This window comes from Aquarana catesbeiana, linkage group LG04 (assembly GCF_042186555.1).
Source record: "Aquarana catesbeiana isolate 2022-GZ linkage group LG04, ASM4218655v1, whole genome shotgun sequence".
Lineage (NCBI taxonomy): Eukaryota > Metazoa > Chordata > Amphibia > Anura > Ranidae > Aquarana > Aquarana catesbeiana.
Window position 1 is genome coordinate 668283976 of NC_133327.1, and position 21555 is coordinate 668305530.

The 21555-nt window shown below is 42.9% G+C and overlaps 1 protein-coding gene across 1 annotated transcript in view; it reads left to right on the top strand.

Moving 5' to 3' along the window:
* The window catches only part of CIMIP6 (ciliary microtubule inner protein 6), a 47244-nt gene extending 26535 nt beyond the window's left edge, over window positions 1-20709 (top strand). The window contains exons 3-5 of the mRNA XM_073628568.1: window positions 2410-2566; window positions 16529-16644; window positions 20156-20709. Of these exons, the coding sequence (XP_073484669.1) occupies window positions 2410-2566; window positions 16529-16644; window positions 20156-20515 (633 nt within the window). The 3' untranslated portion in view covers window positions 20516-20709. The remainder of the gene's footprint in view (window positions 1-2409; window positions 2567-16528; window positions 16645-20155) is intronic.
* Window positions 20710-21555: the final 846 nt, after the last annotated feature.

Sequence of the window (21555 nt, forward strand, 5' to 3'; positions counted from 1 at the left end):
TTCCTCATCTTATACAGTATCGCTAACACAATGAACATAAATAATGGGGTTGGCATCTATCCAGTAAATACACGAGAAACAAAGGAAGAATCTCATTTCATGTTGTCTTCAGGATTTTTACCAGGGTTAGTTTACTTAGGCGACATTCCAGCTTCCTGGATCAAACAAAATATGGAGGAACAAAGATTCCAGAGGTCTTATCCTACTAAAGTTCCAGCAGCTGAGATTAGACACATCCAACTGTATGATCAACCCTACAGACTCATTTGCAGTGTTAACTAAAAATCACCAAACTAAAAGTTACGGGGCCTGGGTCAAAATATAAAATAAACCAAGAGGCTCACCTTACATTAAAGTGGCCACACATGCCAGCTTAAACGTCATATCACTTGATTATTCCCAAAACGTAGGCACTCCATTCGAAAATCAACTATAACTTCTGTGATCTATATATGGCTTGCCTCCTCCCTCCTCTGTAACTTCTTATTGGCTGAAGAGGCACATTATATTTACTGGTCAATAGGTGGCCATGTATAGTATACTGACCAACCGTGTAAGTTTTGGAGATATTTACAAAAGAAAGTGTCTAGGTTGGGTGGACATCCAAGTTTTCTAAAGATAAATGCAGACTGTAGGAAAGATAAGTATTACGTTTTTCAGTAGATAATGTAAAGTGCAAAACTAAGTTGGTAAATAAAGAAATGTAAAAATTATGGTTTGATCCCCTGACCTCCTGGGATTGATGACGGTTTCCTCCTCTGTAGTTTACAAGAGCGAGATTCTGAAAAACAGAGCAACCAAAAACATGGCCGTTCTCCATAGCAAAAAGTTGAGCATTATATTTAGTCAAAAGCTAGACCCAACGTTACAGTATAATTATTCCCTCAGAGTTTTATTGTGAGGATTAGCGTCAAGAGTAGAGCTTTAAGAAAGCAATTCACTTGCCTATATTCTTTTACGGGCTTTCCTTGCCTACTTTCATTGAAAAGTAAAGTTCCATACACTTGGATTTCCCACACAGGAGTTTCAGCATCACATAGTATCCAAATCAAGAACTACAGCCTCATGGCTGTATAGCAGCCCAACTTTGGCTTCAGCAGCTCTCAGCCTAAAGGAACATCTAGAATACGACAGCAGCAATTGTGTCTCCAGGTCTTGGCCTAGGAAGTGCAGTCGGACACACGCCCCTAATGTGTTCGTGCACCTACTGCTCACTAGCAGCACAACGGTCTCCTCAGGAGGGTGGAGACCTTATCTCATACTGTAAGGCCTGTGCACACCTGCACAATCAGCTGGTGCTGGTCACCATTAAATTGTAGATCCAGGGTTGGAGGCTTCACCCCTCGCACCAATACTCTACAAAGCCTCCAGGCTCCAGGAACCATACCAGGATTTGCCAATCCTGGAGAAAGCTGAAATGTCAGTTTTTTGCTAATGATGCATACATTGTGGAGTGCCTAGGCCTGCAGGGGTGTGAACCCTGGGTGGCATCAAATCCTCTTTACACTCTAAAGCAATCATAGTTCATAGTTATTTATTTCTCAATGTTTTTTGCCCAGTAGCAATCATTTAGAATAAAATGTTCACTGCCTCCCCACTGACCTGTTTAGATGTGATATGCTGATAAGTAGGAATAACTGATCAATTCATCCATAGTGCTGGTCACCATCAAATTGTAGATCCAGGGTTGGAGGCTTCACCCCTTTACAGCAATAACCTACAAAGCCTCCAGGCTCCATACCAGGATTTGCCAATCATGGAGAAAGCTAAAATGCCAGCTTTCTGCTAATGAGACATACATCGTAGAGTCCCTTAAACTGCATGGGTGTAAACCCTGGGTGACATAAAATCCTCTCTACACACTAAAGCAATCATAGTTTTTTTTTATATTTATCATTGTTTTTTGCCCATTTAGCAGTCATTTAGATTAAAATGTTCACTGCCTCTCCTTCTCTCCCCCTGTCCTGTTTAGATCTGATATGCTGATGCTTTGGAATAACTAATCATTTTATCCAAACCAACAGCCTTAATACGAAAAAATAGTTCTTTGTTATTTGGGTAGTGCTCACACTGTTAATGGGGAATCCCACTTGGTATTTCCACCCGATAATCCCACAATATGGATTGGAGTTCTGTAAGTGAGCGGCTCTGAGACTGCTCTCCAGGCTGGAACATGAGTTACCCTATCAAAATTGTAAGATGGCCCAATGGGTACCATTACTAGATCACTAAAGGATAAGGGGAAATGAGAAAAGGGTCTCTGACATTTGCATGGAAATATGATCGGTTTTACCAAATATTATTTAGTGTGTTTTTTCAAAAAAACATATGCAAATTAAAAAGTAAGAGTATGAATTCATTAACTAATGTTTCTTTACCTGTTCCTCAAACAATAATCCTTCTGCACAGACAGAGTGGTGGCCAAGCACAGAGGAAAATGTACCACTTCACAAACCATCCTATGACTGGACAACCACCCAAAGGAGTAACTTCTGTAAACTGACCAATTCCAGCCACCAGACACGCCATGGCTGCAACCCACACAAAACCCCTCTACAAGGAATAGGTGAGTTACCCATTACCTGCCTTTTTGCGAACGTAAGGCACATTAGAGCCACCCAGGACACAAATTGCTGTTCAGGTTTTACTGCAAGAATAATAATGCATTGCATTTCACTCTCATCAGTCGAACTAGCACAAGAAGTTATGTATTATATGCATTTTTTGTGTACATGGGCTAAAACCCCATACACTACATTTAGTGCAACACTATGCATATCAAAACCACTTCTGCCTGTTGCTAGAGCATCCCCCTGGTCGTTCAAATCTATCAGATAAGTCTATTGGTATGGCAATTTTGGAAAACTGGTCTACATTGCTGCCTAATGCTGCAAACTCATAATGAGGGATCATAATTGTTTGTGTTTTCTGTGAGGTGGACCTTATATTATAGGACATACGCAGAGCATATTTTTATAAATGTAGCTCTGGCCAATTAATGAGATAATTTGTTAACGAAACCTAGAGGTACTTGCATGTACTTTTGAAGCCTCTAAGCCCACCAACCACCCCAAAATCTCTGGTGGTCTAATTCCTGGTAGTATTGAAGCTCTTTAACCACTTGCCTACAGGGCACTTATACCCCCTTCCTACTAAGGCCAATTTTCAGCTGTCAGTGCTATCACATTTTGAATGACAATTCCGTGGTCATGCTACACTGCACCCTTATGAAATTTTTATAATTTTTTTTCACACAAATAGAGTTGTCTTTTGGTGTTGTTTAACTACTTGCCGACCAACCACCGCAGTTATACTGCAGCAGGTTGGCACTGCTGCGCCAGTCGCCGTCATTGTACGTCAGCTGCTTTATGGAGCTATAGGGGGCTTGCGCGCGCCGCCAGAGCCGATGTGCCTGGCCAGCGGCCACGATGTCCGCTGGCGACCCGCGATCACTCTTTCAGAGAGCCAGAACAGGGATCTTACAATGTAAACAGACAGATCCCCGTTCTGACAGGGAAGTAGAGAGAGATCTCTCTTCCCCTCTGGTCAGTACACTGCCCCCACAGTTAGAAACACCTCCCTAGGGAACACTTAACCCCTTGATCGCCCCCTAGTGTTAACCCCTTCCTTGCCAGTGACATTTATACAGTAATCAGTGGCTAATTATAGCTTTGATCACTGTATAAATGTCAATAGTCCCAAAAAAGTGTCCGATCTGTCCACCGTAATGTCGCAGTCCCGCTAAAAATCACAGATCACCGCCATTACTAGTAAAAAATACATACATAATAAAAATGCCATAAATCTATCCCTATTTTGTAGTTACATAGTAGGCGAGGTTGAAAAAAGACACAAATCCATCAAGTCCAACCTATGTGTGTGATTATATGTCAGTATTACATTGTATATCCCTGTATGTTGCGGTCGTTCAGATGCTTATCTAATAGTTTTTTGAAATTATCAATGCCCCCCCGCTGAGACCACCGCCTGTGGCCACATCCTTGCCGTTCTTACAGTAAAGAACCCTCTACACAATTTAAACCTCTTTTCTTCTAATTTTATTGAGTGGCCACGTGTCTTATTGAACTCCCTTGCGCAAAAAAGTTTCATTCCTATTGTGGAGTCACCAGTAAGGTATTTGTAAATTGAAATCATATCCCCTCTCAAGCGTCTCTTCTCTTCTCTGCTCGCAACCTTTCTTCATAACTAATATCCTCCAGACCCTTTATTAGTTTTGTTGCCCTTCTTTGTACTCGCTCCATTTCCAGTACATCCTTCCTGAGGACTGGTGCCCAGAACTGGACAGCATACTCTAGGTGCGGCAGGACCAAAGTCTTGTAGAGCGGGAGAATTATCGCTTCATCCTTGGAGTTAATCCCCTTCTTAATGAATGCCAATATTCTATTTGCTTTGTTAGCAGCAGCTTGGCATTGCATGCCATTGCTGAGACTATTATCTACTAGGACCCTCAGGTCCTTTTCCATCCTAGATTCCCCCAGAGGTTCACCCCCTAGTGAGTAGATTGCATTCATATTTTTGCCACCCAAATGCATTATTTTACATTTTTCTACATTAAACCTCATTTGCCATGTAGTTGCCCACCCCATTAATTTGTTCAGATCTTCTTGCAAGGTTTCCACGTCCTGCAGAAAAGTTATTGCCCTAATTATCTTGTTGTGTCATCCGCAAATACAGAGATTGAACTGTTTACCCCATCCTCCAGGTCATTTATGAACAAATTAAACAGGACTGGCCCCATCACAGAACCTGACCATTTTGAGTAATGCCCATTTATCACCACCCTCTGAACTCGCCCATCTAGCCAGTTTTCAATCCATGTACTCACCCTATGGTCCATGCCAACAGACCTTATTTGTACAGTAAACGTAAGGGTGCTTCCTGTGATGTGTCATGAGGACAAACACTGCAGTTTTGGTTTCTGAAGCCCCCCAATTCCCTCGTGAAGACTGAGGAGAAGAATGCAATACAATACCTTCGCCATCTCCCCATCCTTTGTAACCAGATGTCCTTCCTCATTCTTTATGGGGCCAATATGGTCTGTCCTCCCTTTTTTACTGTTTATATACTTAAAGAAATTCTTGGGATTGTTTTTGCTCTCCTCCGCTATGTGTCTTTTGTGGTCTTAGCTGCCCTAATTGCACCCTTACATATCTTGTTGCATTCTTTGTAAAGTCTGAATGCTGAAGATGATCCCTCAGCCTTGTATTTTTTGAAGGCCTTCTCCTTTGCTTTTATATGCATTTTTACATTGGAGTTAAGCCATCCAGGACTTTTGTTCACTCTTTTAAATTTATTTCCCAATGGGATGCATTGGCTAATGCCCTTATTTAATATGCTCTTAAAGCAAACCCATCTCTCCTCCGTGTTCTTTGTTTCTAAAACTTTATCTCCAATTTATATCTTCTAGCAAGGATCGTAGTTTAGGGAAGTTGGAGCTTTTGAAATTCAGTGTCTTTGTGTTCCCCTTTGTTTCCTATTTGTGTGATTTATACTGAAGCCAATTGACCTGGGATCGCTGTTTCCTATATTGCCCCATATTTTCACATTCGTGATCAGGTCTGTATTGTTGGTAATCAGTAGATCTTGTAACGCCTTGTTTCTAGTTGGTGTGTCTACACTCTGACCCATGAAATTATCCTCCTTAGACAAATGTCTGGTTCCCTCCGCTTAGTCTGGATACTAAAATCCCCCATTATAATAACACTTCCCATCCTTGCTGCTAAACCAAATTGTGATAGGAGGTCCGTCTCCCCCTCCTCCCTCAGGTTAGGGGACCTATAGCCTACTCCCAGTATTATTTTGCCCTTAGCTTCATCCCTTTGGAGCTCTACCCATAAGGATTCCACCTCCTCCCTAGCTCCCTTATTGATGTCATCTCTCACATTCACTTGTACATTATTCTTGATATATAGGCATACCCCTCCCCCTTTTTTACTCTCTCTATCCCTGCGCTAAAGGGAATACCCTTGAATGGTTGCCAGCCAATCATGAGAGCTGTTGAACCCCACAGCTGAAATTTCCACAGAATCAAATCCTCCTCGTTAAACAGTATCTCTAGTTCACCCATCTTGTTCGCCAGGCTCCTGGCATTGGTGAACATGCAACGTAGTTTAGACCGGTCGCTTACTATCCTCTTATTGGGTGTTCCGAGATTGCAAATAGGACTTACTTACCTCGGGTTTATGTACTTTAGTCAACCTACCACTAATGCCCCCAATACTACCCTCTGGAATATGTTCATTGCTGATTATTTCTACCTCTGGACCCTCCCCCCATCGCCTAGTTTAAAAACCCCCTCTAACTTTTAGGCCATCTTCACCCCCAGCCGATCACTATAACTTTTGCGCAAACCAATCAATATTTGTGGGGAAAAAAGGACATCAACTTGCACAGGCATTCCAGTTGGATTAGTGCCCCGCATTTATGTGTTAGCATTAAGTGCCTAATTGTTTGAATCTGATGTTGGAAAAGACTTTATATTGTTGTATCTACTGCTTTCTCTTATATTCCCTTTAAGCTACCAAGACATGGCAAAAACCGCTACACACAGGCCTTAGATATTCTTAAAATGGCCTCAATCAGAAAAATGTTTAATTTGCAGCTTATATTTGTGTTTATTAATCCTGTTATATCACTAAAGAAACTGTTAAAGTTGTTGTAACCCCTTACATATACCCACGGAAGTGACTACACAGAAATGAAGCAAATCCTACTTCATAAGTTGTTTATCTGCAGCCCTTGGTCCTTTCCATTAGTTCAAAGTCTAGAATTTATACCACATTTCTTAGTTTCAAAATGCAGGGGGCAGTGATCTCACATCACACTGCAGAGCAGAGAGCTGAGTGTAATCTGAGACCTGCGTGGAGGAAATGCACACACCCCCTCTACACAGTTTCATAGGAAAACATGCACAGCTGAGGCTGACAATCACCTGTTGTGTGCTGGAGGGGAGGAAAGGCAATTGTCTGATGTTGGCATGGACTGTCAGGAGTGATTCATGCTGATAACAGAGGGAAGTGAGAGGAGACAGAAATTGCACTATTTGCTTTGTATTGAGGCACGTACACACTATAGAAGGATATGCTTAGTTAAGTTTTAATTTCAGTGGTTTACAACCACTTTAAGAGACCAAATTTTACAGAAATGTATACGTACAAAACCAAACACTTCTCCCTCATATTTCAACTTGAAATATTTCAGCCACCCACAACTCTGACACTGGATCTCCGCCCTCCGCCGCAATTCTTCTTTCCCTTTTCAGATGACGCTCTTTGAACATATCTGTCTTCACTCACCTGGAGCTTGGGACACTATCTCTTCTATTTACTCCTCCTTGAATGCGGGGGGGGGGGGGTTCTTCTCGCTCTCACCCATACATCTCCAAATGGGAGCGAGACATGGCAGTCTCCATAGATTTAGAGGATTGGAGCAAGGCCTGGTCATCCGTAGCCAAATGTTCTTTCAACACGGTCACCATGGAGACGACCTATAAGGTTCTCCTCCTCTGGTATTGGGTCCCGGCCTGTAGCTCATTCTAACCCGTCATATAGTGATCGATGCTTCGGGGCTGTGGGCAATGCGGTGACAAGATCCATATTTGATGGTCCTGTCCCCATTTGGTGGGCTTCTGGTCCAGGGTCTACAGCCTCCTCTCAACACTTTTCATGTACACTTTCACAAGGTCGCCCAGGATGCACTTCTCCACTGCCCTTTCCCAGGCCTCTTCTCTTACCAACAGAAGCTGGCCACCTACCTTTTTATTGCCGCAAAGCGTGCTATTGCCAGGGCTTGGAGGAAGCACTCGGTTGGGTTTGCAGAGGTGAAGAGCATTCTGACTACCCTTGTGAGAAAATTACCAATATAATTCATGACTCTCACGCTAAGTCCCTCAAAGTGTGGAACCCCCGGTGGTCTTATGGTCTTTCCACTCTGCCCCCAGCCAGCGTGGGTATTCCAGACCATTCTGGAACACCATCTAACCTGCAGGTTCTGTTCTCTCTTCCTGCTAGGTCTACATCTCTTTCCCTTCTTCCTTATTTCTTGTCTTGACTGTTTCCCACCTTCTCACCTTGCTTAGTTCTGCACTTCTCTTCTTCCTCCCTCATTCTGGCTTTTTCTCTTCTTACTTTCCCTTCCCGCAAACCCCCCCATCCACCCCCACCCTTTTTGATTTTTTGGGGGGGTTTGTTTGTTTGTTTGTTTTTGGGGGGGGGGTGGGTTGTTTTGTTTTTTATGTTTTTTCTTCTTTCTTTTCCTTCCCCTCCATTATGGGAGGACGATCCCACTATTTGCCTCACTATGTTCCTGGGCCTCTGTCCCCAGTTATTCAGTGTCACTTCTACTTTTCACTTTGAAACCTTCCAAAATGTGTTTCTTTTGCATCGACGTGTGCTTTAGTGTTTTGCTCCCCTGCTTGGGGTACTTTTCATTTTTTGCTCAAGCTTTTATCTTCATATTGTTTTACCTAATAAAAGCTATTGTACATGAAATATTTCAGCCATAGGGTTTATAGGCTGGATAGGGGAAAACAAATCTCTTATTGCAACTGACTTGAAATTAACACTTCACTATTTCTAACCTAGGCGAAAAAATTCTACAGCATAGAGTAATTCATGTGATTATTACAATAAATATTTACAATATATATATATATATATATATATATATATATATATATATATACACACTGGAGTGTGTTCTGTCTCCTTTATATGAACAGCTGTCAAGTAAAAGGCTCCATGTTTTTTTTTTTTCTTTAACACCTGAAATGCCTTGAAGAACCTAAAATACAGAGGAGAAGGGAAGCTGATACCTCTCTGTAGCAGTGAGGGGGTTAAATTGAGGAACTCGGCAGAAGGAATAAAAAAAAAATCTGTCTTCCAAACTTAATCTCATCTGACATCTGATACGTGGGTGTCTCTCTATTGGACAAAATAACAGACTTTGTTCCTAAATTCTGACAATTTTTTTAGTGCTTTTACATTTTTCATATTTTATAAGCCATGAGTAAAATTTTACTTGTATTGTATTGTAAAGGATAGATTGTTAATCTTATGCTGGCCATACACATAACAATAAACAAAAGATCGAGCATACTACATATTCGCCCACTTCAAGCTGTCTTTTGCTTGAAAACAATTTTTTAACAAGTCAAAGAAAAGACTGATTTGACCAGTTTTAGTAAAAACAATTGTTTATTGATTAAATTGCTCATATTTTGCATTGTCTTTGAAGTTCTTCATTTATGCAGGTCAGCATTTATCAACCTTGGTACCCTGTAAAAGTATGCAAAAATCTTAAGGCACCCCGGTCTAAAATGTCAAAAAAAGGAAATGTTATTTATTGACGGAAAAGCTGAGCCTTGAATGATGCACACAACCACCTTGATTTCACATCAAAAGCCCCCCTACACATCTCCTATCACATCAGAGGTCATCCATCATATCAGGCTCCCCCAATCACATCAGAGTCTGCCCTTCATGTTGGTGTCCCCCCACCAAATCACAGAGCCCTCCAGTCACACAGCCACCCAATCACATAGTCCCCTCTTCACCACACAGCCCTACACTTTTTGGCAGAGGTTGGGAGGTGGAGGAGGTCTGGCAGAGGTGGACATCACCACAATAGTAACAAATGAAGCAATGGGTCCTGCCCATAGAGTGTTATTGGTTGTACTGGTGGCCAACCCACTCCTACCTTAGCAACTCACGATCTGATCCAGGGCAAAGTAGGTCCTGTGCCTGCAACACCCCAGGGGAACCCAGAAGACACCCCAGGGTGGCAGCCTGGCTGAAAAACAGTCATTTTTATAATCTTAACCACTTAAGCCCCGGAAGAATTTACCTCCTTCTTGTCCATGCCATTTTTTGCGATACGGCACTGCGTCGCTTTAACTGACAATTGCGCGGTCGTGCGTCATTTTACCCAAACAAAATTGATGTCCCTTTTTCCCCACAAATAGAGCTTTTTTTTGGTGGTATTTGTTCAACTCTGCGGTTTTTATTTTTTTGTGCTATAAACAAAAAAAGAGCGACAATTTTGAAAAAAGAAAACCACAATATTTTGTACTTTTTACTATAATAGATATCCCCCAAAAAAAAGTTTTCCTCAGTTTAGGCCAATATGTATTCTTCTACATATTTTTGGTTAAAAAAAAACGCAATAAGCATTTATTGATTGGTTTGTGCAAAATTTATAACGTCTACAAAATAGGGGATAGATTTATGGCAATTATTTTCATTTTTTTTTTTTACTAGTAATGGCGGTGATCAGCGATTTTTATCGTGACTGTGACATTGCGTCAGAACAGATCAGAACACTTTTGACACTTTTTTGGGACCAGTAACATTTATACAGCGATCAGAGCTAAAAATAGCCATAGATTACTGTATAAATGTCATTGGCAGGGAAGGGGTTAACACTAGGGAGCGATCAAGGGGTTAACTTTGTTCCCTAGATGTGTTCTAACTGTTGGGGGGGAATGGGACTGACTAGGGGAGGAGACCGATTGTTGTTCCTACTTAGTAGGAGCACACGACCTGTCTCTACTCCCCCGAGAGAACCGGGATTTGTGTGTTTACACACACAGATCCTGGTTCTCGCCCTGTCACAAGCGATTGCGGGTGGCCGGCGGTCATCGCGCCCGCTGGGCAAGCGCATCGGCTCCAGGGACACGCTAGGGGCACGCACGCCTGCTAAAGCACCCTAAAGAGCCAATGTGCAGCTATGACGACTCGCGCAGGGGAGTCAACACGTCTGCTAAAGTGCCTTAAAGCGGAGTTCCACCCATAAAAAAAAAAATTTAATTGCTGTGCAGCAAATAATATAAGAAATTACATTTGGAGAAAATATATTTTTTTTACTTACCTTTTAATCCCTGTTGCTATGTGGTCCCTTCAAATCTTCCCCTTCCTCACCACGGCTCCTGACGTCACTTCCCTCGGCACCTCTGCTCACTACTGCTCCTGGGAGATGTGTGTCATCATTTCCCAGGAGTCATTGGGCATCGCCGAGGGCTAGAATCGCGTTTCTTCAAAACCGGAAGTGACGTGAGAAAAGGTGGATTTCGGCGCCATTTTTAAAATGTTGGTGTTTTGATTATCTTCATTGCCATTACAACGGGGGAGGCACTTCCGATGACGACGCCCGTTGTGATGGCAACGTGAGAAGTTTACGGCGCTGCGAGCCTGCCGTACTGCGCGTGCGCGAGAACTGACGGTGCACGCTGGTCACTCAGCTGCACCGTATCCAGGAACAGTATGCTTGTGGGCTTCACATGCCCACAAGCAATATGAGAACGGCCAGGATACCATAATATAAGTTTACTTTTTCTTATAAAGCGGACATCGCGGGACGAAATTTGCAAACACGTGAGATGTCATTGGAACTACGCTTTAAAGAGCCAATGTGTAGCTATGACGGCTCGCGCAGGGGAGCCAACCTGCCGTAGTATAACTGCAGCGGCTGGTCCGGAAGCGGTTAAAGACATTTTGGAGCTTCTCCAAGCCAGTTCTTCAGTTCTTATAAGTGTCATGAAGATACCCCAGCATTTATACCACCACAGGTAGGCCTGACACCTTATTTCAGTCACCATGGAATGGGTCAAGACAGATGTTGATTGTCCAAGAACAAGATAGGGGTTGGAAATGTTGTGGAACCATCCTGTACTAGCTACATAATCCCTTCCTTGGTGTTAGGAAGTCTCCACAGGTGTTAATTCCACAATTTAGAGGGCTAAAGCTGTGGATTGTTGTCAAATCACTGGGATAGGTAAGTTATGACTGCATTATATGGGAAAGACAGGGTGTTGAAGGCCCTCACCCCATCTATTGCAATTAAGCATGAGCTTAGCTTCAGTCCAAACTCATGTTCATCCAAATACTATACCAGAGTCTCCCACGCTACTAATCAAATTGTGAACATAATTCAATAAATAATATAAATGATTTCTGCAGCTGTTTTCATGTGTTCCCACACCAAAAAATGCAATAAAAATAAATAAAACTCTGTGTAATTGAACAAAACTAAACCATATACGTAGCATAGAAATCTCTTTCAAATGCATGAATAATAAATCTGTTTTGTTTAATTGCGTGGAGTTTTATTTATTTTAATTTCATGTTCATCCAAACTGGGAAGGAAGCTGTCAGTACTGGGCCAGTCAGCTGAAGATGGGGGATTCCCCACCCTACAGCTGCACATGCTTCAAGGGACAAGAATGATTGTGACATCACTGACCTAATTTGGCCACATGGCCGTACCTGTCCAATGTTATTGGCAGCATGCAAAAGCAGTGGCTTGTTGTTCTTATCAAATTTCATTGTATGCTTTTTTTACAATGACGATAAAGACTTTCTATTCCGTGAGGCCTTATTGAGTCAACGATGTCACGAGCATCCCTCCCCCTTAGTGTACATGCAGCAAGGAATCCCCTACCCACAGCTGATTGGCCCGACACTGACAGCTTCCTTCTAGATTTGGACTTAAAGTGGTGTTCCGGCCGAAATTATACTTTTTAAATAAAAATACCCCTATAATACACAAGCTTAATGTATTCTAGTAAAGTTAGTCTGTAAACTAAGGTCTGTTTTGTTAGTTTATAGCAGTAGTTTGTTATTTTATAAACTTACAGCAGGCCGTGGCCATTTTAAGTGTGGGCATCTGAAGCCAGACTGTATTTCTTCCTGGATCTCATCCTTGCAGATCTCGCACATGCTCAGTGCAGCACAAGCAGTGTAATAGGTTTCAGGTCAGGTTTTCATAGCAACGGCAGTGTCAGAGGAAGTTGCCGCCCCTTCCCAGAAGGCATTGCAAATAGGAATTGATGCGATGGGCCACGGCCTGGGAGGAGGAAGTGAAAAATGAATACAGCAGATATGAAGTAGGTGCTGAGAAAAAAAAAATATATATATATCCAATTCGTTTACAGTGCACAGTTTAGTGAGGGATGCTGAAGAGTTGTAAAAGTGGGTGGAACTCCACTTTAACCCAAGCATATCTCTAATTGAAAACAATTTATTAAAGATTTGATTATTATATTAACTGTAATTGATATTTGTGTGGCAGTAATAAGTATTGAATGTCCCCTGATTGGGCATTTAAACAATCACAGACATCTTTCTTTTATCCTATGGTAGTTAGACTCAGCTGGCTTGGTTGCTTGCGATTTGCATATCTCCATTACTCCTTACTGCTTGGAAAAAATGGAAGTCCAGAACAAACACTATTAGGTTTTACTGCAGGAAAGCCATTCCCTCACTTTCTTATCCAGAGACAATGGTTAAAAGTGCAAACAGTGAATGGAACTCTACTTTGGGTTGGAGACCCAAGACTCAATTCACAAGACTTTAAAGTGGAACTAAACCCTCCTATCCTTTTTAGCCGAGGAAGCTGCAATCTTAACCTCTGTTTGATTTTCAACTGCCATGGTGCCGCACATGTGAACAGTTATGAGACCAGTCATATGATGGCTTAACAGTTTGTTGAGAGCACAACCAATGTAACAGTTAGCATTCCCGGCATGCCTTTAACCACTTGCCGACCTGCTCACATACATTAACTGTGGCAGGTCGGCTCTCCTGCGTGAACCGGCGTACCTGTACATTGGACCATGTGAGGATGATAGCAGGAACGTGACCCGCTATCGATGTGTACAGAGGCAGAGCGAGGAACTGCCTATGTAAACAAGGTGATTCCCGTTCTGCCTAATGACATGTCAGAGATCTTCTGTTCCCAGTGATCAGGAACAGTGATCTCTGTCATGTCCCAGTGAGCCCATCCCCCCTACAGTTAGAACACACCCAAGGAACACACTTAACCCCTTGATCGTCCCCATATTTCTACACCTGGGGTTTTACAGATTTTGTATACAGCTGCCTGTACAAATAATGACAGGCTTTACGCTGCTAATTGCACATCTGAGCATTTACATGGTTACGGGAATGGATGAGCGCCCCTGGACGCAAACTGCCCGGAGAGAACATTCATCCCTGTAACCAACTAAATGCTTGGTTGTGTGGTTTCCAGTGTATAACCAGTCTCCACATACAGACCAGAAAACATACAGTCAAGGTATCTGTCTTTCTATCCAAATCAGCTCTGGAGTATGTGAGTGCATTAGACTGTACGCTCAGGGGCCAAGGACTGATGTGGATGAGCTTAACATACGTTGCAAAGTGCTAACTAATACATTGACAATAACTTTGCCTTTCGCTTTCCACAAATAGTTTTAGTAGACATGAACTGCCAGTAATTTGTAGTATACATGAGAATATACTGTATAGAGTGGTGGCTGTTAGATAAGATATAAATAAGTGGGTGACAAGTTCAGGAACTTGTTGGCTGCTGTAGATATTATATGTTCCATAATACTAAACCCACAATCTATATATAGAAAAAGCTTTGCCGGGGCTAACATCTAGGAAACATCGCCCATGGGTCCGATGTGTTGGCAAACGTTTCTGTACTAGTATTAATAAACTTTGAAATTCTATATTTTGAATTGGAAACCATGTGACCCCCTCCCGTTACTATATTGTGTAGCATGGCTGAAATCTTTACATACACTGTGCATATTGACAGTTAATGACCCCCATCATACATTTTGGCTGCCTTTGGTGAACTTCATCTCAGACTGCAAAAAAATAAAAGGAGAAAGGAGATTGGGACTTTAAATGAGGCTCTTGACATTATGGGGGTATGTAGTTGAAAAAAACATGTTTAATGACGTCAAGGATACATATAATACATATCAATGGTATATAACAAATAAAAATGTTTGGATCATAAATATACACATGTAGTTACATGTATAATATGGACATCAAGGATACATGATAATATCAACTTGGCAACATATGATTATATGGAAAGAATTGAGTAATTTCTATGAAATTCATTTATATACACATGTAAGGCGGCACATTGCAATATAAATAGCATGATGTAAAAAGATATGAACATGATTGCTTGGTAAACAATAGACTGGTTTGATTGCTGATACAGGCATGTATTGGCATCCTAAATATGACCGAAGCGTTTCGTGTATAAACACTCATCAGGGGTGGATGTTCACGAGTATCTATGAAAAGTATAATTATAATTAGTCTAGTGTGACACTGAACATAACAGGAGGGGCAGATTTGCCAGTCCTGGGTACTTACATACAGGGAGTTAACGGTGGGGATATGTTGAATGATTAAACAGGGCCAAAAAGAGGTGTCCGTCCCTGGAACTGAGAAGCGGCGTGCAAGAGGGGCGCACACACATGGCCCCCCCAGAACACAAGCCGCCAATCTTGATAGGAAACCAGAGTGATGGGAGAGTGGTAACTACCAAAGAATCTAAAATAAATGAATATAATAAATAGTGAGTGTCATGGTATCGGTGAAGAAGATCTAATAGTGTATAGCAGGGATATGCAATTAGTGGACCTCCAGCTGTTGCAGAACTACAAGTCCCATGAGGCATAGCAAGACTCTGACAGCCACAAGCATGACACAGAGAGGCAGAGGCATGATGGGACTTGTAGTTTTGCAACAGCTGGAGGTCCGCTAATTGCATATCCCTGGTGTATAGGATGACATAGTGATTACTTTGATTATATGCAAGGAAAGCAAAGTGCTTCTGTGAGGTATGGAGTCTTCCAAAATGTGACAAGGGCAGCTGCGTTCGGGATGCGTCATATGTACACCCCACATGTGCACACGCAGACTCATACCAACGTCACACTGGTTTGGCACGTACAGGGAGGGGCTCCGACCCAGGCGGTAAACACCGCCCACGACAGAAACCACACCCTCCCCGGCTGTGGCAGCTTAGATGGGAATGCTCGCGTCTCGCATCATCTCAGACTGCTGGTTGCTTATTGTAAATCATCCCAACCATTCAGCTACAAGCCTTCCCTCACCGCTCCACCGACCAAAGGATGCAGGCTCCAGGACAGTCCATGATCTACCAACATCAATAGCAAACATACAAAGATGGGGCTGCCCAACTTTCCAAAAGTCCAAAATACGTTTATTGATGTCATCCAATGCAGCGAAAGTCCACCTGCTCCTGTTATGCATTTCATTCAATCAAGAGCTTATTTTTAGAATGATAGGGGTTGATTTACTAAAGGCAAATAGACTGTGCACTCTGCAAGTGCAGTTGCTCCAGAGATTAATAAATGAGCGGAAGCTCTGCTGACTTCCATCATCCAATCATGTGCAAGCAAATATGCTGTTTTTTATTTTTCATGCACATGATTGGGTATTCTTTGCAAAGTGAAATTTTACCTCACTTACTAAGCTCTGGAGCAACTGCACTTGCTAAGTGCACAGTCTATTTGTCTTTAGTAAATCAACCCCAATGCTTCTTATGACACATGCATTGTTTTGCTTTACAACGCACTGGTTGCATTACTGAATTTCGTTCTATGTTTTTTTTATGTTGATTTTTTCTCTGGCTGTTTTAATACTAAGCGCTCTTTATCTGAAAACATCCCTATTTTGTGTCCATTTTATAGCTCCACTTGCATCTCCTAGAGGTAGAAACCGGTTGCCCAAACTCTTCCAGGAAGGGATTTCTTTCATACATCAATATGATTCAAGATTAACACCCAATGAACCTATTCGAGGCAAGGTAAGTCTGTGCAAAGGTCTTCTAGTACAATAATCCTTAGCCCTTTGGTCTTCCAGTGCAGTAAGTTAGCTAACGAGTTTTTGTTTTTTTAACTAATGGGAATTTTTTTTGTGTGAAAATTGTGTTAATCCATCTGACCACTGTTTATTGCACCCCAGAACACCGTCGTAGTTAGGTACAAGCACAGCTTTACAAGGGAATACAACAGGATACGTCAGCCCCTTGTTGATTTTAGCAGCATAAGCTCTTGCGTTAAAATTTTGTTTGTACAGCAAGAGTGCATTCACGTAAAATGTAGGACCTCTGGCTGTTTTATAGAGAAGGCAGGCTCATAATCTTGTGTCAGCTTTAAGTGACTTGCATGAGGTCAAGTTCTATCCCTCAGACACTATAAAATGAAGATTTGGGCAATTGGTGCAGCATGGGCACAGTAGTGTGTCTAATGAGTTCTTGATGAACCTTTGATACTGGCTAAACTTTAGCCACTGCGCTGCCATACTATTGGGCCCCTTTTACATGGAGCCATTCAGTGCATCCCTCCCAGAGCTTTAGTGTGCCCAGGAGAGACAGGTGTAGTATCTTGCTCCGCTGCAGGCAGCCCGTCAAAGTCTATGGCAGGCTTCAGCTGGATAGGGCTGAAAGCTGTACTGAGAGGTTTGGCTTGTAGGACGCCATTGCATCTTCCACCTAGGGCCACCCCTTCAATACATCAGGAATTCTATTAAAGTGGCAAGTCTGGATTACATTTTAAGGTCTGCAGGTGACTCAATTATGGTGTAGCACCCTCCTAGATAGGTTGCTAAGATGTTAGGTAAATTTGGTTCTTTTTGGCTCCTCTGTAATTATTGGAGCAGTTCTTGATTTCTTTTGGCTGTTCTGGGTTTCAGAAGCTGAGTTTGTTTGCTCTCCCCCGTCTTCCAGAAACTTCTGGAACATAGGACTGGAACAAAGCAACATGAATGTTTATGGTGCTGCAGCCAGTCCCTGGGGAGGTGCGCCCAGAAGATGGCTGATGAGCACATAAATAGTCTAAGCTGTAGAACAGCAGGGTGTTCATGTCTAAGAGATTCCACTTGATCGGGTGTTATTTCGAGTTGCTGTTCATTGAGTTCCGGCTGTGGCAGAGCCAGGGGGACAACATCTGAGAGGGTATCGAACACCCTGAGATTTTACCTAAAGATCCGGTCCACGCAGTTTCACTGGAAGGCAACTAGAGAAAGCTGAGGGCACAGCTGCTTCCCTGGCCTCCTGAGTACTGCTTTGTAGCAAAATCCTAGTGACTGTGTACTATTGAGATTGCTGGTCCTCATAGTTGCTCTCCTGAGAGGTACTTACTGACCAGTCCACTTTAGTTTTGTGAAAAGACTTTGAGCTAAATAGTTCCTCTCCTGAGAGGTACATACGTTAGTCTCCTCTAGTTTCTCAAGGGAGGACTGTCTTTTAAAGCAAGCAAGATCAAGTAGCTCCCCTCTTGAGGAGTACATACTTCTGGCCTCTACTAGCCCCTCACAGGAAGATAGTATTCTGAGCTGAGCATAAGGACCATTACTAAAGTCTTCAACATAGAGAAGTATGTCCTCTTGTTTCCTTCAGTGGTCTTGGAGTATCCTATACTACCCTACACCCCATCCAAGTTATTTAACAATAAAAGCACAAAAAGTTGGGTACACACAGGTGCTGAAAATCATATGAAAACAGACGGTTCAGCAGGATCCAGCCGACTTTCAGCCGGTGTGTGTATACAGCTCCTCGTCCTAGAGCATGGCTGTGAGCGCTGATCATTGTGTTCTGGCTGGGGGCAGTCCCCTTGTCAGAACACAATAGCTCAGCTGGGAGATCGCCACAATAACATTGGATGTGTTAGCACAGTGATCTTTTTTTAACAATCAGGATTGCTTTATTAAAGAATTTATCACACTATACCAGTGGGCGCACGGGCGCTGCCCCCTCTCTCCAGACACCCCCCTGCATAGCATGTATCTATCCATGGCCGCCACTGCCACCCCCTATTTAGGCGCCCAGCCCTTTTCGGGCGCCTGAATTACAGCGGCCGGGGGGGGGGTGTTTTTGAAGCACCCACTTATAGCCATAGGCTCTAATAGGTGTCAAAAAAGGTCACCCAGGTGTGTTAGAACAGTGAATAAATATTCGCTTTCCTAACACTGAACCGCCTCTCCGCCAATCAGGTCACCTGATTGGCTGAAACGACAGGCGCTGTGATTGGACGCCTATCAGGAGGAGAGGACAGGAGGATAGGACGGGAGGGAACACATGGAGGACACCGTTCGCCGCCATCACCTGCTGCCCCACCAAGTCATGGTAAGTGCTGGGCAGATGGGAACCAGGCGGGGTGTCACACTGGTGGCATTCGATGGCACAGTGGCAGCATTTGATGACACAGTGGCAGAATTCAATGGGCACAGTGGCAGTATTCCTATACAGTGAGCACAGTGATCTTTACATTTTTTTCGTTCAGCCCCCTGAATTTCCATCTGTACCCAGCAAAAAGGTGACCTCTAGACTTATCTTTGTGTCAGTGTCCCTGGATTGTGATCTGTGTGTGCTGGCAGCCTCAGCATTAGTGAGAGAGAACTCTGGTCACCATCATTATCTGTGCTGCTGCTATCCGTAGGAGTGCAGTGACTGTGCTTTAATTATCATCAACCAACAGACCTCTCGGGGGTAGCGCTATATTGGCAAGATGCAATGCCCTGGTAAACAGTTTTTCCGAATTTCCTGTACGAACATTCAAGCAAAATTACGCTGGTGTTTGGCCATCTTTTCCCACCTAGAAATGAGCAGTATCCCATTTTACGTAACTGCGGGAAGTGGGGAAGTGGTCTCAACATTCACCGAACCCAAGTCCAATATAAATAGGCCCCTAAGTCCCAGAGGTCCCTAATGCAGCTGCACAGTCTGCACAAATGGTATGTCCGCCCCTGCCTGAGAAAGTAAAATGTGGATTGTACTAGAGCGAATAAACATATTCTGAAGATCACAGTTTAGTTCCAAGCTAAGAATTTCTCTCAATTTAGGCTGCATTCACACCTGAGCGTTTCAAAGTCGTGTGTTTTTACCATGATTTTACCGCGTTTTGCGCGAGTTTGTTCAGGTCACCAATGTAAAAGGCAGAAAAACGCCTGTAAACTGCCCCAAAGAAGCTCATGTTCTTTTTTGAGCTTAGGGCGTTTTTCAGGTGTTTTGCTTTAGGTGACAAAACGCTCAGGTGCCATATAAATGAATGGGATTTTGCTTGTTGGGCGTTTTTCATGCGTTTTTTCGGGCGTTTTTTCGGCATTTTATGAGCTTAAAACGCTCAGGTGTGAATGCAGCCTCAGTGGCACAATTAGACACAGACAGGTGGATATATCACCAATTTCAGCTCTCAGACCTTGGCCTAGTGGCAGCCAGTGAGGCACACAAACAGTTGGATGTCTTCCAGCCCACAGCTGCACCGTCTACATGCTTGCTTTCCTCCTGGCTAATATCAGCTCTGTTTCTCTTTTTTCAGCTTCATGGAGGCTTTGTGTGGAGAGAGATAAAAACAGAGAGTGGTCCAGGCATTCCTCAGGGAACAAGGCCGGTCCTAAATGCCATTGGGTCGCATGCACTCCAACAGCCACAAACAGAAAGAGGAAATGCGGTGGAAAGCAGTATGACCTCACCCAGTCCCTGCCTGCTTGGTTCCCAACAGATGTTGAATTCTGAAGCTCACTTATCAAAAACAGAACTGAGGGAGGCAGCCAAGACCAATCCCAACATGACAGCCAGAGAACAGAACAGCTCAAGCAGTTCTCAGACATCCAGAAGAAAGGCGCTCGCTCCCATTGGTGGATTCGTGTCCAACCAGCCGAGTGTGAACCCCAAGTGAGCCGGCCAGGGAGTTTTAATGCTGCTCTTCCAGACGCCTTCCGATTATTTCCAACTTATAACCTCAACTCTTGTGTGGATTGCTGACTTCAAATATCATCTGGTGCCAAATATTTTTAACAGAATTACATCATTGCTGATTCTTTGATTTCATTTTTCAACTTTAATTCTTAATAAAAAAAATTAAAACAAAAACGTTAAAAGGGAATGAGAAATTTAAAATAAAAGCAAAACACATTGCTATAGGAAAAATCTTTGAAATGGCATATATTATAGCTGCTGAATAAACCACATTGATTGAATATTGATCTTTTACCTTTAAACTTTCATATATTGTTCAATACTAAGACATGCCGGTAGGTTAATTGGATCCTGTCTAAATTGGCATTAATGTGAGTTGGGGACCTTAGATTGTAAACTCCTTGAGGGCAGGGACTAATGTGAATGTACAATGTAAATGTAAAGCGCTGTGCAAATAGGCAGCGCTATATAGGTACCTGAAATAAATAGATGGAACATGGCAGGATGAAAAGCCGACTGTTTCCATTACCATATTTTTACCTTGAAGGCCATGCTTCAGGGCTGTCATGATTATCCTTCCTCTTGCATCCTTATCCTTGAATCCATATCATTGCTCTTGCATCCTTATCCTTGAATCCTTATCATTGCTCTTGCATTCTTATGGTGCGTACAGACGATCGGACATTCCAACAACAAAATTTGGATTTATTTCCGACGGATGTTGGCTCAAACTTGTCTTGCATACACACGGTCGCACAAATGTTGTCGGAAATTCCGATAGCCAAGAACGCGGTGACGTACAACACATACGACGAGCCGAGAAAAATTAAGTTCAATAGCCAGTGCGGCTCTTCTGCGTGATTCCGAGCATGAGTGGAATTTTGTGCGTCGGAATTGTGTACACACGATCGGAATTTATGACAACGGATTTTGTTGTCGGAAAATTTGAGATCCAGCTCTCAAATTTTTTGTGTCGGAGATTCCGACAACAAATGTCCGATGGAGCCTACACACGGTCGG